Source organism: Aythya fuligula, chromosome 15 (assembly GCF_009819795.1).
Source record: "Aythya fuligula isolate bAytFul2 chromosome 15, bAytFul2.pri, whole genome shotgun sequence".
Classification (NCBI taxonomy): Eukaryota; Metazoa; Chordata; class Aves; order Anseriformes; family Anatidae; genus Aythya; species Aythya fuligula.
In genome coordinates, this window is record NC_045573.1 from 12,970,324 (window position 1) to 12,985,177 (window position 14,854).

The window sequence follows — 14,854 nt, forward strand, 5'->3', positions numbered from 1 at the left end:
AAAATGTGTGTGGCTGGAAGGAAAAGGGCGCTTTGTATTCAGGGGACAGCGGCTTCAGGCTGCTGGACCCGTCCTGGCTCATGCGTTTGTGAAGGGATTGCAATAGCAACACACACGGTGGGCCTGGCAGTCTCTAAAGACAACACGGGCCAAACACTAAATAAATGAAGTTTTAGCTTCTGTTCACCTCCCCATAAGAAGGAACTGCTGGTCGTTGTGATGCAGTTAGTTATCTGTAGACATTTGAGGCTGCAGGAACAGCCCTCCCTGTGTTCTTTGGGCATGAAGTGGCAGAAGTACAGACCCCGCTGCCCCCACTTCCCAGCAGGTTTCCTGGGCTGGGGAAATGGCAGAAAGCAGCGCTGGTGTCTGAGCCCCAGGGCAGCACAGGGCAGCATCCAGGCACGTGGGCCCACAGGGGCAGCGCCCTAAAACAGCCGCAGGGCTGCCCTGACTGCTGCAGGGCAAAACCTGGCAGGAGCCCCAGGGGAAGTTGGGCATAGAAAGGCACCACTGACTACAGGGTGGTGACTATTTCAGGTAGGAGATGTTACTGAGATGTCCACATGTCCAATAGGTCTTGTGTTGCAGATGTCTTCATCCATGATATCTTCAACCATGATATCTTCATCCATGATATCTTGAGTGCATCTGGAGATGAGGAAGGAGCCTCACAGTACCTAAAATCCCTCTGTCTCTTAGGTGTGACCAATTCAGTCAAGTCCCTTTTCATAGAATCATGGAATATCCTGAATTGAAAGGGACCCACAAGGATCATTGAGTCCAACTCCTGGCTCCACACAGGACCACCCAAAAACCAGACCTGATGCCTGACAGCAGTGTCCAAACACTTCTTGATCTCAGCAGCTCGGTGCTGTGACCATGTCCCTGCGCAGCCTGTCCTAGTGCCTGACCACCTCTGGGTGCAGAACCTTTCCCTAACCCCCAGCCTGACCCTCCCCTGTCCCAGCTCCATGCCGTTCCCTCGGGTTCTGTCGCTGTCCCCAGAGAGCAGAGCTCAGCTCCTGCCCCTCCGCTGCCCTCGTGAGGGAGCTGCAGGCCGCCATGAGGCCTCCCCTCGGCCTGCTCTGCTTGGGGGTGAGCAAACCCAGGGACCTCAGCCTCCCCTCACAGGTCTTGCTCTGTGGGCCCTTCACCATGTTTGTAGCCCTCCTTTGGACTCTCTCCAATATTTTAGGCCCTTCTCATATTGTGGTGCCCAACCCTGCACGCAGTGCTCAAGGTGAGGCCGCAGCAGGCAGAGCGGAGCAGGACGAGCACTCCCTGAGCAGTGCAGTGCCAGCCTCGGAGCACCCCAGGACACGGTCGGCCCTCCTGGCTGCCAGGGCATGCTGCTGGCTCAGGCTCAACCTGCTATCAACCAAACCCCCCAGATCCCTCTCTGCAGAGCTGCTCTCCAGCCTCTCATCCCCCAGTCTGTACGTACAGCCAGGGTTGCCCCTTCCCAGGTGCAGAATTTGGCACTTAATCTTGTTGAATCTCATGAAGTAGGTGAGCAATTGCCCAGCCCTCTAGTCTCTCAATATCTCTCTACAAGACCCCTCTACCCACGATAGAGTCAACGGATCCTCCCACTTTAGTGTCACTTGTGTTGTTATGTGTTTGATTATTAATTGAGATGCAAGAGGAAGCACAGCTGCATAGTATGGAGTGAAGGAGGGGAAAGGGAGGAATCACCACACACTCAGTGGGTTCTAACACCACATCCACCTGGAATCATAATGGCTGGAAAACCCCTCCAAGATCATCTGGTCCAACCCTTCCCCTACCACCACTGTCACCACTAAACCCTGTCCCCAAGCACCACGTCCAGCCTCTCCTTGAACACCCCAGGGACAGTGACTCCACCACCTCCCCGTGCAACCCGTCCCAACGCCTGACTGCTCTTTCTGAGCAGAAATGTCTCCTCATTTCCAACCTGAACCTCCCCTGGCACAGCTTGAGGCCATTCCCTCTGGTCCTATCACTGGTTACCTGTGAGAAGAGGCCGACCCCCGGCTCCCCACCCCTTCCTTTTGTGCTGAAGACCCAGCTGCTGACATCCAGCTCTGCTGATGTGATGAGCCTGAAATTATGCTTGGCCCTCAGAGGCACACAGAACAGACTTAGTTACGAAGCAATTTCAAGTACTGAATGAATGCCAGCGTGTTCTGTTACGAAGCCAGATGAACGGGGATGCACATCACCTAATTTTAGGTATCTAAACTGAGGCATTTCAATTGTACTGACCATCAAGTTTTTATCTATGAGCATTGGAGACAGACAATTCCAGAGGGGGATTCCAGTTATTACAGCACTTGAGATAAGTTCCTATTTCTGTCTTTGATTTAAAGAGAAGCAAGTGTTCAGCCAACGCACCAGAGGCATCAATATTTCAGTGAACTATGCTCCTGGAAACAGATGCCTTAGCAGCACTGAAAGCCTTGCTGAAGTCAAGGTAAATGGCATCCACTGCTCTGCCCTGACGAAACCTGACCATCTTACCACAGAAAGCAACCGCACTTTTCAGGCACAAAATCATAGTAAATCCATGCCAACTGCTCCCCATCCCTATCTTCATCTGCCAGAAATGTCTTCTACAAGGAGTCATTCCATGGTTTTTCCTTGGGACTGAAGTGAAGCTGGCTGGCATGGGCCCTCTGTTGGACCTTTTTTGATGAAGGTAGAAAATGTGATCTGGTCATGAAGGCTCTCCCCTTATCAACAGGGCTTTTCAAAGATGGTAGCAAGCAGCTTTGCAAGAACATCAGCCACTTCTCGCAATACTCTGGGCTTCAGCCTCTCATGGATTTGCACAGTCAAGATCCAACAAGCAAATGCCACACAAAGCCTCACGGCTTCCACTGTACGTCAGTGTAGACAGAAGTGCTGAGAAGGCTCCAAATCTTCAGTGTCTCCTCCTCATGTAAATGATCTTGCTAGGCACTGATAATGAGCTAATACTCCAAGGGATACTCTGTGGGATGGCAGAAGCTGGGGACTGACCTGGAGCCCACCCAGCTCGCCATGCATCAAGGATAGCACGCCCAGCGGTGAAGAACACCGGAGGATGCATACAGGATTCTTGGCTATGAGTTCTTGCAGGTGCTGGAACCAGCAGCTCCTGCTTGAGGTGCATCAGGTGAGAGAGGAAGGCTGGGGTGGCCAACCAGCTGAGGATCTTCCAGTCCTTGTCTCCCAAAACATCAACCTTTTAATGACTCCATCCCTACCTCCTGTTTTACCCTAGTATGAGACTGGCAAGCAGCTATTTTCCACACTGTCCTGGTACCTGGCCTCAGTCTGAGGAACACGCAGGTCCTGATGGATCTCCAAAGGGTTGGTTGGAGAAGTCATGGCCCAGAGCATGAGATCTATCACCCATATGGGATATCTCCTCTATGAGTCCTTGAGCTTGCAGTGGAAGGCTTTGTGCGACGAGAAGGGTGCAAAGAATACGTAACAACTAAAAATACATTTTATATACATATGCCTATCACTGACCAGAGATGATCTAATACTTTTTTACCACGTAGGCATCTCAAAAAACTGGCATGGAGTAGGTGTACTCATGCGCATACACGTGTATATGGGGTTTTGTGTGTAACACAGGATGTTTAAGGTATTGTACAAACCCAGAATCACTTTGATTTCATTGTCAAGGTAACACATCACCCACACTGAGGGATACAAGACTCAGAAGGATTTTTCTGAGAGGTCCAAACAAACCCCAAGGTCCCCAAGAGAAGAGCCACACTGTGTTTGTAGAGAGGAACCTTCATTTCACGGACACAACACGCTGTTAGCACTATGGTGTCTTGCAGTGGGTGGTTAGTCCCGCTCACCGAGTCCCACATTCTGCCTTCTTCAGCAGGACAGGCGAGGTGCTGACGATCAGTTCTCCTGCCATGACCATGCCAGGACATGCTCCGCATCACACAAAGTCTTTGTTGGCAGGGTGGTGACAGTCACATCCCTCCCTGGTCTATGGAGAGGTGTCTGCTCCCTCCCTGTGGTGATCCCAGGGCCCACGTACCAGCCCTACATGTGCCCGTTGGCCCAACACACCCGTTCCTGAGACTTGGGACCGAGTCTGTGACCTAGAACAGACACCTGGGCCCCTCCTCATAGGTACACAGGGGATCACGGGTGGCTGTGATGTCCCCTAGGGGTGCTGGAGCTCTGACATCCATGGGACTTGAGGTGCCGTGAATTCCCTGTAGTCCTGTGGGATCTCTCACTAGAGGGGGAGAGGTGTCAGGGTTTCCCTGTGGGAGATCTGGGAGCCCTGGGGGTTCCAGGCATCCTCACAGGTATGGGGATGTCCCCAGGAGACGTCAGGGTCCCCAGTCCCCCACAAGCACCGCAGAAGCATGCAGAGAGACCTCGGAGATGTGGGGCACGCCAGCCAGCCCCTCACTCGTGTGGCAAGGGCACCAGGGAGCTCCCAGGGGTGTTTTGGGCGTTCCCAGCGGGCACTCACCAGGGGGGCGGCGGGCTCGGATTTATCCTGGGAGCACGACGTGTGCAGGCGGGGGCCGAGGGAAGCCTCCCTCTCTGTGGAGCTGGCCAGGCTGAGCGGCAGCAGGTTGGTGCAGGCAAAGGTTCTCTTCAGGTTGTAGCAGTTTTGGGGCGTGCTGTTCCTGCGGAACTCTGCGATGGGGGGACTGACACATGGGGCAGCAACCCCCGTGACCATGGTCAGGAACCCCCCGAGACCCTCCCAACCCCTCCATGACCCCCACCAGCCCCTATTGCCCCCGATAACCCTTCATCACCCCGCTACCTCCCAAATCTCCCCCTTGACTCTCTATTTTCCCAGTGCCCCCAGCAGCCCCCGCTGACCCCACACCGTGCTGGTGACCCTCTAGCTCCCCAGCATTCCTCCCCCGAGCCTCCCCATGGTGACCTGAGGGGGTCCTGCCACCCCTCGCCACCTTCCTTCACCCCAGTGCCCCCCAACCACTCCCCAGTCCCCATCCCCACGCTGCCTTTTACCCCGGGGAGGAGATGGCCGCGTGCTTGGTGAGGGCCTGGGAGGCCCCTGGGCCCAGCAGGGGACAGGGGACGGGGGGCTGTGCCTGGCTGCCCAGCGGGGGCTCCATGGCCTCCAGGAGCTCCTTTGACTGCAGGAGGGTTTTCAGCCCCGCATTGGCCATGGCTCTGCCGGTGCGAGGAGCAGCGTGCTCGTGCAGGTGCCGTCCCTACGGGACGATTACGGGGGGATTACGGGGGGATTACGTCCCTACGGGGGGATTACGGGGGTCTGGCAGCCCCCCGGGGGCTCCTGCCCGCAGCCGTGACATCACAAGCATCGGCGGTTCCATCAGGTCACGGTGCTCCTGTCCCAGCCCCTCGCCTTCGTTGCCTCCAGTTACACTTTGAATTGCTGTTTTAGTCATTTCTAGCCCCAAACAAGCCACCAAAATACTTGTGGGTTTGGCACTAGAGTAGAGGGCAATATTCCCCAGTGCAAAGTGCCACGGGTGTGAGGGGACAGTGAGAGCAGGACGACTCTGAGTCAGGAGAGGCTGAAGTCAGAGATTAAGTGCTAAAGGATAAAGAATTTTGAATAAAGAATTTAGTAAGAATGAAGAATTTTGACTCAGCGCTTCCAAACCTCATCTCCCTACTTCCCTTAAAACAAACTAACAGGCGGACCTTTTGGGAGGGCTCACGAATCTCTGCTCTGCTCCCCAGCCGGATTCTTTGCTCAGGAAGAGGCAGTTTGGGGCAGACTAAATTCTCAACGTGCTGATTCACAGGCTGGGATAGGGGAGGCCAGTGGGGCACCAGGTGCCACTTCTGCTACCCTCTGCTGGCTGGGATGGGGGAAGCCACGCAGGTGGAAGCTTAACTTTAAGTCTCTGTTGGTAGCAAAGGGATCGCGAGGCTGCCTGGAAGAGGACAGCTGTTGTGTGCGGGTGCGCAGGAGCTTGCCAAGATACTATGTGTTTGAGCAGACAAGGAAACCTACAGCACCTCTGCTGTTACTGCAAGGCCCCGTTGTCCTACCGTCAGAGCGTGTCAGAAAAAAAAGGAGGTGGGGAGGAAATCACAAGGGCTTAGCAATAAAACTCACGGAAAGCAAAATAAACTCCCACAAGAGTAGCAACTGGAATAGGTTGGACTACGGAGGAAGTTAACAACAGAAAAGACGAGGCAACGCAGGATAAAGACTTTTATAGAAGTGAACGAGCAGCTGGCTGCAGTTCTCGCCTTGTTTGCTCACAGAGGAAGTCGGTTTTCAGCCATCAGTGGTGCCCAGCAGATTCGTCTTTCAGGGGTGGAATAACTTCTCCCGTCTCTAAAATTCTGTCCCCCTAATGGGATGAGAGAGCATGGTGAGCATTTTCTCTTACAACCAACCTATGCCTTTACACAGTTCAGTCTTTCACTTAAGCTGTGACTGTCCCTGCTTCCAAACAAAAAAATCTTACTTCAGTTTACCCAGAACATTCTCATTCACTCAAAATGTCCCAGGGTGCTGGTAAAACATCATAGCCAAGTTATCCGAAATCTGTACTTGCTTTACCCTTTTCTTTTCATGCCATGGAAATACAGCATTTAAAGAGAACATCGTTTTTAAAATTTGCACCAGATTTATAGCACTGCATAACCACCTTCACAGCACCACCCTTAGTGAGTCTCCAAAGCGGTCTCTGTGGCACATGAAGAGCTGGATAATCCCTCAAAGAAATCAATCCAATGCCTGACTTTTGTTTGTCAAAGCTTCAGGCACTGCCGTGGCCTGCTGAACTGACCTTCTGAACTGCTGAACTGATCGAGTGGCTGGGCTGATGTCAGAGACCCACAGCTTGACTGCATGTTGGTATGTGATTGATAGGGGTGGAACTTTCAAAATTATTTTTTTTAGATGAAGCAGAAATGGCAGAGCCAAACTGATATGAGAATATTTGCCCACCAACTTGCTGCACTGATCAACGAGCAGCAGCTCAGAGCAGTCCAAGAACCACTAAAGACCAAACCACCTGACAAACACTGGGCAAACCGAGAACCTAAGAGGAAAGCTTTGGGCTGCGGTGAGCCCTGTGGGGTCTGCATGCTCCGGGTGCAGACAACATCAGGGGACGTTTGTGTTTCCTGCCCAGGATGGGCAGTGCTGCCAGCCAGGTACCTGAAAGTCTGCAGTTACAGAAGGGAAATGCCAATGAAACAGGAGCTGTCTGCTCTAAGAATGAGACAAAAACTGTACGAAAATACCATGAATGTAGTGCAGTGCTGCTTCAGGACAAGCTGCCTCGTGTGCATCCTTCTAGAAATCCTCTTTGCAGCTGCTGCACAAACCTGTGCTTCTCCTCACGCCTTCCTTCCCCTGCATCTACTTACAGAGCCGGAGGGTGACCCAAGCAGTCAGCGGGCTTACCGGGAATATTGCTGGGTTGGATGAGACGATTCCGTACGGCGCCCTCTGAAAGCACGAAAGGAGAGAGAGAAAAAGGAGCATCACCGAGTGGAAACCTCAAAGACCTGAAAAGCGCCCAGCCCTCCCGAAACACGACCTGCGCTGGGCGCACGGCCCGGTAACCCGGTTACTGAACCACGCGAAGCTGAGGGGAGCCCGGCACGCACCATGACGTGGTACTTCACGTAGTAGTGGACGAGCCAGGCGGGGATCAGCACCTGCGCCATGAAGAAGCCGCCGGCCTGGTAGGCCCGGAACACCTGCGGGGCACGGAGCGGGTCAGTGCTGGGGCCCGGGGCCCAGCTCGGGGCCTGGCTCAGGGCTCAGGGCTCAGGGCCCGGGGCCGCCCCCCTCCTCTCCCCTCCCCTCACCCGCTGCCGCCAGAGGCCGCCGGGCTGCAGGAAGCGCTCCCAGAAGGCGGCCACGGGCCCCAGCTGCCGCCGCGGCAGGACGGGCTCCCGCTCGCTCAGCTCCTGGTCCCGCAGCCAGCGCCGCCGCAGGACGCGGAGCTGCTGCAGCCGCAGCCGCTCGTCCGCGCTGAAGCCGCCCATGGCGAGGCCCCGGCCCCGGCCCCGCTCCCGGCCCCGCTCCCGCTCCCGGTCCCGGCGGGCGCCGTGTCCTTGGCGACGGCGCGCGGCGATGACGACCCCGGGCCGCGCGGCGCTGACGTCACCGGGTGGGCGGGGCTGGGGGGCCGTCCCCCCGGGTGGCTCAGCGGGGGCAGCGCCGGGCTGCTAACGGCAGGGCCGCGGGTTCGAGCCCTGCTCAGGCGGCGCCGCGGCTCCTCCTCGCTGCTTCCTCTGGGCGCGGCTGCTTCACGGACAGCGCTCCCCGGGCCATGGAGCAGGAGCTGGGGCTCTGCTTCCAGCGCCGCTTCTTGGCGGCCCGGCAGCTGCGAGCCTTCCCCTGGCCGGTGAGGTGAGGGCGCGGGGGGCTGGGGGCAGCGAGGAGGGCCCGGCCCGGCTCAGGTTTGGTTTCCCTGTGCTGCAGGAGCTCGAGCAGAGGCTGAGGAGCGCCCCGGGTTCCTCCCTGCTGGCCGATATCCTGCACCAGGTGAGGGCCGGCATGTCGCGGCTATCGCGGTTATCGCGGCTATCGCTGGACGGGCAGCGCACGGCTCTGCCGTGGGGCTGAGGTGCCTTAGCAGCACAGGGCAAACCTCACCGCGGTCAGTTACGTACAATAAGCTCGGATATAACAAGCTCTCGTTATTCAGCCAGCCTCCTCTGTGAGAAAGCACCGACTCGTGTCTCCAAGCCAGGCGAGAGGGCCCTGGGGGTGCGCCAGGAGATGGGTGAGGAGCTCGCCTCAGCCTGCCCCTGGGTGCGGGTGGGCCTGGGCTGAGGCAGGGAGGTGAAGAAGGAGATAAAGGACCCGCTAACTGGGCCCAACACAGTGAGGAAGGCTTTCAAGGACCACCAGAGACCCCTGAAAGACCCCGAGTGAAAACAAATGTGCACGTCAGAAACATTCATGTATTCTAATGAGTTACAGGAAATGGCATGAGTGCATTAACTATGACTACATATATATGATATCTATATTCATATCTGTATATATCTATATTCATATATACATGAAATATACATATGTATACATTTATATGTATATTTTGATTGTATATAACCCCCATAGCTTGAACAATTCGGCATGCACACTAGGTGGATTGATCCCCTGCACATCCATCTCTGCAATTAAGGAATGCCTCCTTGCTAAAGCTCCAAGCTGAGTCTTAGAGAGTTTCTTTGGCTGACTCTTCAGTAACACTTTTGCCAGCCTTACTTCGGACCCAGCAGGACAGACCTCTTCCTTTCCTTCCTGTTACTTAGCTGTTCTTTATTAGCATCAAAATCAAAGCTCAGTGCACCTGGGTGGAGATGTCCCTAATGCCAGGAGCAAACCTGCCAAGCTGATTTCACATCCCTGTGCCCTGGTTGTTAAGAAAGCAGCAGGTGAGTCAAGCCACCTGGGGAATCCCTAAAGCCTTACCATGTTCTGTCTGCATGCTGACAGGAAATCACAAATGAGGCAGCAAGGCAAAAGGAAGAGAAAAGCAAAAGAAGGAGCGCTAGTCGGACTCTTTTCACTCAATTTTGCTATTTATTTTTTTGAAAAGTGAAAAACACATTCGTTGCCACAGGTCTGAAACCTAACAAACTGACCAGAAATCACCAAATTTCTTTTTCTGGCTCAGCATCAATACTTCTAGCTTCAGGCTCAAGTCACTGTGCATTTTGTGCCCTCCCTAAGATCTTCACTTGGTAAAGGGTTTCAACTGCAGCTGTTTTTTTTTTGTTTTTTTTTTTGTTTTTTTTTTTTTTTTTATAATTTTAGACCATTCTCCACCCTCTGTGTGTAAAGTATCCCCCTTCCATCAAGTACAGAAGATGCTTCCTAACTGAACTCATCAAAAAGGTAATGCTTACTTTCCATGTTGCTTGTAACTCTTCGGTTCACCTTGGGATGGGTCTTCTTGAAAATACACCATTGTGGGCCAAGCTGAATTATTCTTAATAATAGAAAACAGCATTTAGTGTAAAACGTTACAGCCAACAGTGTATTAAAGTGGTATTTAACATATGGGTTCTCTGTTCCATAACTAATAATTTGATAACTGAAGCTGTCCTTTTCTCTTCCACACAGCACGAGTCCACAACAGCTGAACCCCTGGATGAGTTGTACAATACGCTAGCAGATATTTTAAATGAAAAAGAATCTACTCGCTGTTACAAAAACTACTTACTGGTAAAAACTAATGTACTGCTTTGTTATAAATCACTTTTAATCATCTAAACTAAGCAACAGGTGGCTTTAAATGTCACATCCAGAAATCCAGAGTGCTTCTGACTTTTTTTTTCTAGGCAGTAATATTGACTGTTAACTGCAAAATCAGTTGTCTGTGCTGATCCATCTTTCTCCTCCTCTGCATGTCCTCCAGCCTACTGGAGAATCCGTTACTCTTTCTGAGAGCGAGGCAATTATCTCTCAAGGAACCACAGGGCTCGTCACGTGGGATGCTGCTCTTCATCTTGCTGAATGGGCAATGGAGAACTCCACAGTTTTCAGTAACAGGTAAAAACAACATCACAGACAGAAAGATGGGGAAAGAAACCAAGGTATTTTCATTCATAGCATAAGTGAGTTATATGCACAACTATAATTTTATAATGCACAATATTTACCCCCAAAATAGATAAAATATTTGAGTTGGGCTACCAGCTGTTGCTTTTTTCTGTTCTGCAAGTTGAACTTTAATTCATGAGATGACTTTATAGTTTAAGATTGGCTTCAAGATGAAAACCATTACACCAGATAGTCTGGCCTGCTCTGTATGTTTGCTGCTGAATTTTACTGGCTAGGCAGCAAGGTAGCTAACTTTAATTAGTGCACTTCCCTCTTGGATGGGATTCATCCCATCTAACTTCAAGTGTTTGTAGTGCAGATGTGCACAGCTAATCTCATCACCTTGACTTTATTTATAATCAATGGAGATGAACAAGCACTTTTGGGGAAAGGTTCAGCTAAGCTAATTTAAAGTATCCACCTCACAAGAAAGGAACTGTGCTCCAGAATCATTTGTCTCTCTCCACTGACTAAGAGAAGAACTGTAAAACCAGTTTAAGTGGAGACAACCATGCTGCAGAAGTCAAGGAACACATGAAATGTGTCTTGCTCCAGTGATGGAAGTACTTTGTACCACATGGAAAAGCAGGAGAAGTACTTCAAGTGATGCATTTTTATGCTTATAACTGCATCTTGTTTACCACCTTTACCAGATATTTTAAATAAAGATTATAGATGGCTTACTCAAAAAATACTGAAATAATTTGTAGTTGATTTTTACCATTAGATATAATTTGAACGTTTTGATGTCATAACTCATAGTGTCCTAATCAATACTTACTTTACTCCATTAACCTTCAGGACAGTCTTGGAATTAGGAAGTGGGATTGGCTTCACTGGACTGGCAATCTGCAAAACTTGCAACCCCAAGGCATATATATTTAGTGACTGCCACCATTGTGTTCTCAAACAGCTGGTGGAAAACATCCGTTTGAATGGCTTTGCCGTGCAGCCTGAAACTATTGAACCAAAATCTGAAGGGCAGGAGGCAGAAGGGAAGAACTACCAACAGCCGAAACTAGTTGTTGCAGAGCTTGACTGGGGCTCAGTTACAGAAAAGCAACTGTTGGATCTACAGCCAGACGTCGTCATTGCAGCAGGTACTTTTCACTTCTGATTATACCAGATTGTATGGCATCGTGCAGAAATAAATAGGTAACAGAAATAAAGGTATTTGTTTGCAGGGCTCAGCCAACCCTACTTTGGTTACTGTGTCTGGAGAAACATCTCCCAGTCCATTTCACCACTTTGTATTTTTCAGCTATTCAACAGTTGTTCACCCAATACTGAAGAGCAAATTATTTGTCTTTTTTGTATTTATTTTTTTTTAAATCCAGAAACATGATAAATCTGCCACCCTTGAGACCCTTGTCAATTTTAGCTGGAAGCATTATCCTTCTCAAGAGGGATAACATTTAAAAAAAAAAAAAAAAACTACCTTTTTGGAATTTGCTTGTATTCAAATCTCGAGGGAGTCCATAAAAATCTATTAATGGAAAATATAGCAATAGTGAATTTTGGAACTGTAACTACATGATTTTACTCTCCAGCATAGGGGTTTTGCAAAGCAAAACCACCTAAGAATTCAGGTAAAGAAATGGTAAAATGTAATTGTCATCATGATTACAATTCTTCGTAAGGTATCACGTGATACATCATATATGTGAGTTCTATAACATGAAGTCACTGCATGTACGTTAACTTAAACCCAGCCATACTGTTGACAGAATGCACAAAGCAGCCTGATTCAGACTCATGAAGGCGAGGCAATTCAAAACAGGGTAAATTACATGTATCTACTATTTGCTGGTACTACAGGACATGCTTCTGCTACATTGCAACATGTGTTAACTTGTACACGTGTCTCAATGTTACTGTGTAGTAAACAGCCACCTACTAAATATCAGTTCTGAACACAACTGACAGCTTTCAAACTCACGGTGCTAAGAAGTGAGGCTTACTTTTGCAGCCCTTAATGGTAAGGTTTTCCACCTTTCATCAGTATTCCTACTTGAGGGAAAATACTGAGAATAAAAAGCGTTGCAGCTGAAATCAAGACTTTTCCACTCAGCCTCTGAAATAGATTTCTAACACCATGGTTTTGTCCTGCTAAGGACAGTCGTAACACTACCAATGCTCAACTTTTGTGCAGTCTCCCTGAACGCAGGCTTAAACACAGGTCTGACAATCCATGACAAAAAGGAACAATGACCTTTAGTGATTTTGGACCAATAATGGAGATGAGGGCAATTTGACATAGTACATAAAATACTGTGTTTTCTAAAATCTCTTCTTGGAAACTTGTAATCCCTCGATAGAGCCATTCTTCCTTAAGTAAATACTTTATAGCTTTATTTCTGCTTCTTGCTCAATTATTAATAAATATTGAACATTGCCCTTTTTTTGGCAGATGTGGTATATGATCCAGAGATAACTGCAAGCCTTATTGGTATGCTACAAAAGCTCTCTACTTTCAGAGCAGATGGAAAACCTCCTGAGGTCTATATTGCTTTCACAATTCGTAATCCAGACACGTATCATCTGTTCCAGGCTGAACTAGGTAGGTACCTTTTTCATCAACTGTATCAATAATTGTGGCTTTTTTCCCCAATTACTTATCTGTAGCAGAGGGAAACTTTTTTTTTTCCTTGTAAAGGGTACTGACCAATAACAGGATTCTTGTATTCAAGAGCAATAACCTTTCCAAATGGATTTGGTCAGGAAATTAAGCTTTAGCTTCTTGTTACATCCTATCACAACTCTCAGTTGTTAAGAATGTCAACTTAAGATGGATTGCAAGTGTGGAGGCATAGGAAAAATTGTAAAGGTTAAGCTTGAAGGAGGAAAAACATCTGTGCTGCACTGCCACTGTGATAATGTTTCAGATGCAGCCTAAAACTCTTATCTTAACTGTTCTTTGAGGGTTAAAAAAGCTAGAACTTTAAATAAAAGGGGAAAGGACGTTTTTTTCTTCATATGCTTCAGAAGTCCATCTTGCAGCCTACTAGCTGTACAGCTGGTCTACAGCCATTGGCTGATCAGAATCAATGAAATGCTGAATGCGCAGCACAAGCATACCTGTTAACTTTAAAAAATACATGCTCAAGCATTTGCCTGTAGCTTGCTTTACCAGCATGCTAAGATCTCCTTGCAGAACTTCACATGCAACTTTTGCTCTTCATTTTACTAAGCATAAATATGATTCCCCATGTTTCTCTTTGCAGATAAAGTTGGAATCAGATGGCAGATTATTCCAGTCCACAGCAACAGTATTTTTCTCTATGATACTCAATCAAATGTAACTATTCTGCAGCTATTTATATAATTTGGTAGATGCAAGTAGTTTTCAGACCAGCAAGTGCTATCTCATCCTTGCAACAAGATTACCTTGAATTCCAGAAACGTACAAGAGAGGCATGCACTGAGGATACACTTCTATGCACAGATTGCTGTCAAAGTAAGCTACTTTTCTTTCTGCAGTTGCCAGCATTCATGCAAGAAAGGAGATGCTTCTTAGAAGTATCTGTGTATCTCAAGCTGTAGAAATAAAGAAAGCCCTAATCCGTAATGCACTCCGATTCTGTAAATCGGAGTTCAACAATTTGTTCAAACATATTTTGATTTGTAAATAGCAGACATATCTGTGTTACACAGAGCCATGATCTGTGATCACAGGATGAGTATCTCATACTGACAAGGGAGCAGAACAATGTTTTATAGTAATAAATGGTTTTTAATACTAAAGCTAGTTGTAATTACTTCTTTATGCATTTGCATGCTTGCTATATGGGTCATCTTAAAACAGACCATGACTGTTAGTATTAAGTCGGACATACAGAAGTAACCCTGGACATACTTTTTTGTTTTAGCTACCTCTCCCTGAGGAGGGTAGGAGGAAGGTGCTAGAGTAAATGTACACTAACAGCCTAAACAGGAGTTTCTTTTATCTTTCTTGTCACAAAAGTCTTCAAATTGTTCTGCAAGGCTAGATGGCTCATTTTGGGTCTAACCAGGAAATCTAACCATTTATTACAGGAAAATCATAGAACACTTCTTGAACAGTCAAGCTCAGTGCTGTGACCATGGCCCTGGGGAGCCTGTTCCAGTGCCCAACCACCCCCTCAGTGGAGAACCTTTTCCTAACATCCAACTTCTCTAAAGCTTTCAGCATCACCATTTGCTTTAGAGAAATACTTGATTTACATCCATGCGTGCATTGGGCCTGGCCATACCCTTGTACAAGAATTTGCTGCAAAACAGGGGAATCAGCAAGTATGTCTCTATAGATGGTTCTTCAGTCAATGA

The 14,854-nt window shown here is 49.0% G+C and overlaps 2 protein-coding genes across 2 annotated transcripts; one reads left to right on the forward strand and one right to left on the reverse strand.

The window, feature by feature from the left end:
* Positions 1-6,164: 6,164 nt before the first annotated feature.
* Positions 6,165-8,007, reverse strand: NDUFB6 (NADH:ubiquinone oxidoreductase subunit B6). The gene is made up of 4 exons (XM_032197855.1): positions 7,798-8,007; positions 7,594-7,686; positions 7,388-7,432; positions 6,165-6,323 (listed from the first exon to the last, which is right to left on the reverse strand). Exons 1-4 carry the CDS (start codon positions 7,975-7,977, stop codon positions 6,255-6,257), a joined length of 387 nt encoding a protein of 128 aa, XP_032053746.1. The 5' UTR covers positions 7,978-8,007; the 3' UTR covers positions 6,165-6,254.
* A 257-nt stretch (positions 8,008-8,264) lies between these two features.
* Positions 8,265-14,470, forward strand: EEF2KMT (eukaryotic elongation factor 2 lysine methyltransferase). Its single transcript, XM_032197786.1, has 8 exons — positions 8,265-8,339; positions 8,417-8,479; positions 9,761-9,841; positions 10,070-10,171; positions 10,365-10,498; positions 11,351-11,649; positions 12,960-13,109; positions 13,774-14,470. The coding sequence occupies exons 1-8, from the start codon at positions 8,265-8,267 to the stop codon at positions 13,872-13,874; spliced, it is 1,005 nt and encodes a 334-aa protein (XP_032053677.1). The 3' UTR covers positions 13,875-14,470.
* The last annotated feature ends 384 nt before the right edge of the window (positions 14,471-14,854 follow it).

Bases quoted from the DNA above. Each gene is read 5' to 3' on its own strand.
- NDUFB6 (XM_032197855.1), bottom strand. From the start codon at position 7,977: ATGGGCGGCTTCAGCGCGGACGAGCGGCTGCGGCTGCAGCAGCTCCGC. The intron at 7,687-7,797 runs GTGAGGGGAGGG...CGTGCCCCGCAG, and splicing joins GCGGCCTCTGGCGGCAGCGG to GTGTTCCGGGCCTACCAGGC. The intron at 7,433-7,593 runs GTGCGTGCCGGG...TCGTGCTTTCAG, and splicing joins ACGTGAAGTACCACGTCATG to AGGGCGCCGTACGGAATCGT.
- EEF2KMT (XM_032197786.1), top strand. From the start codon at position 8,265: ATGGAGCAGGAGCTGGGGCTCTGCTTCCAGCGCCGCTTCTTGGCGGCC. The intron at 9,842-10,069 runs GTAATGCTTACT...TCTTCCACACAG, and splicing joins TAACTGAACTCATCAAAAAG to CACGAGTCCACAACAGCTGA. The intron at 11,650-12,959 runs GTACTTTTCACT...TTTTTTTGGCAG, and splicing joins AGACGTCGTCATTGCAGCAG to ATGTGGTATATGATCCAGAG.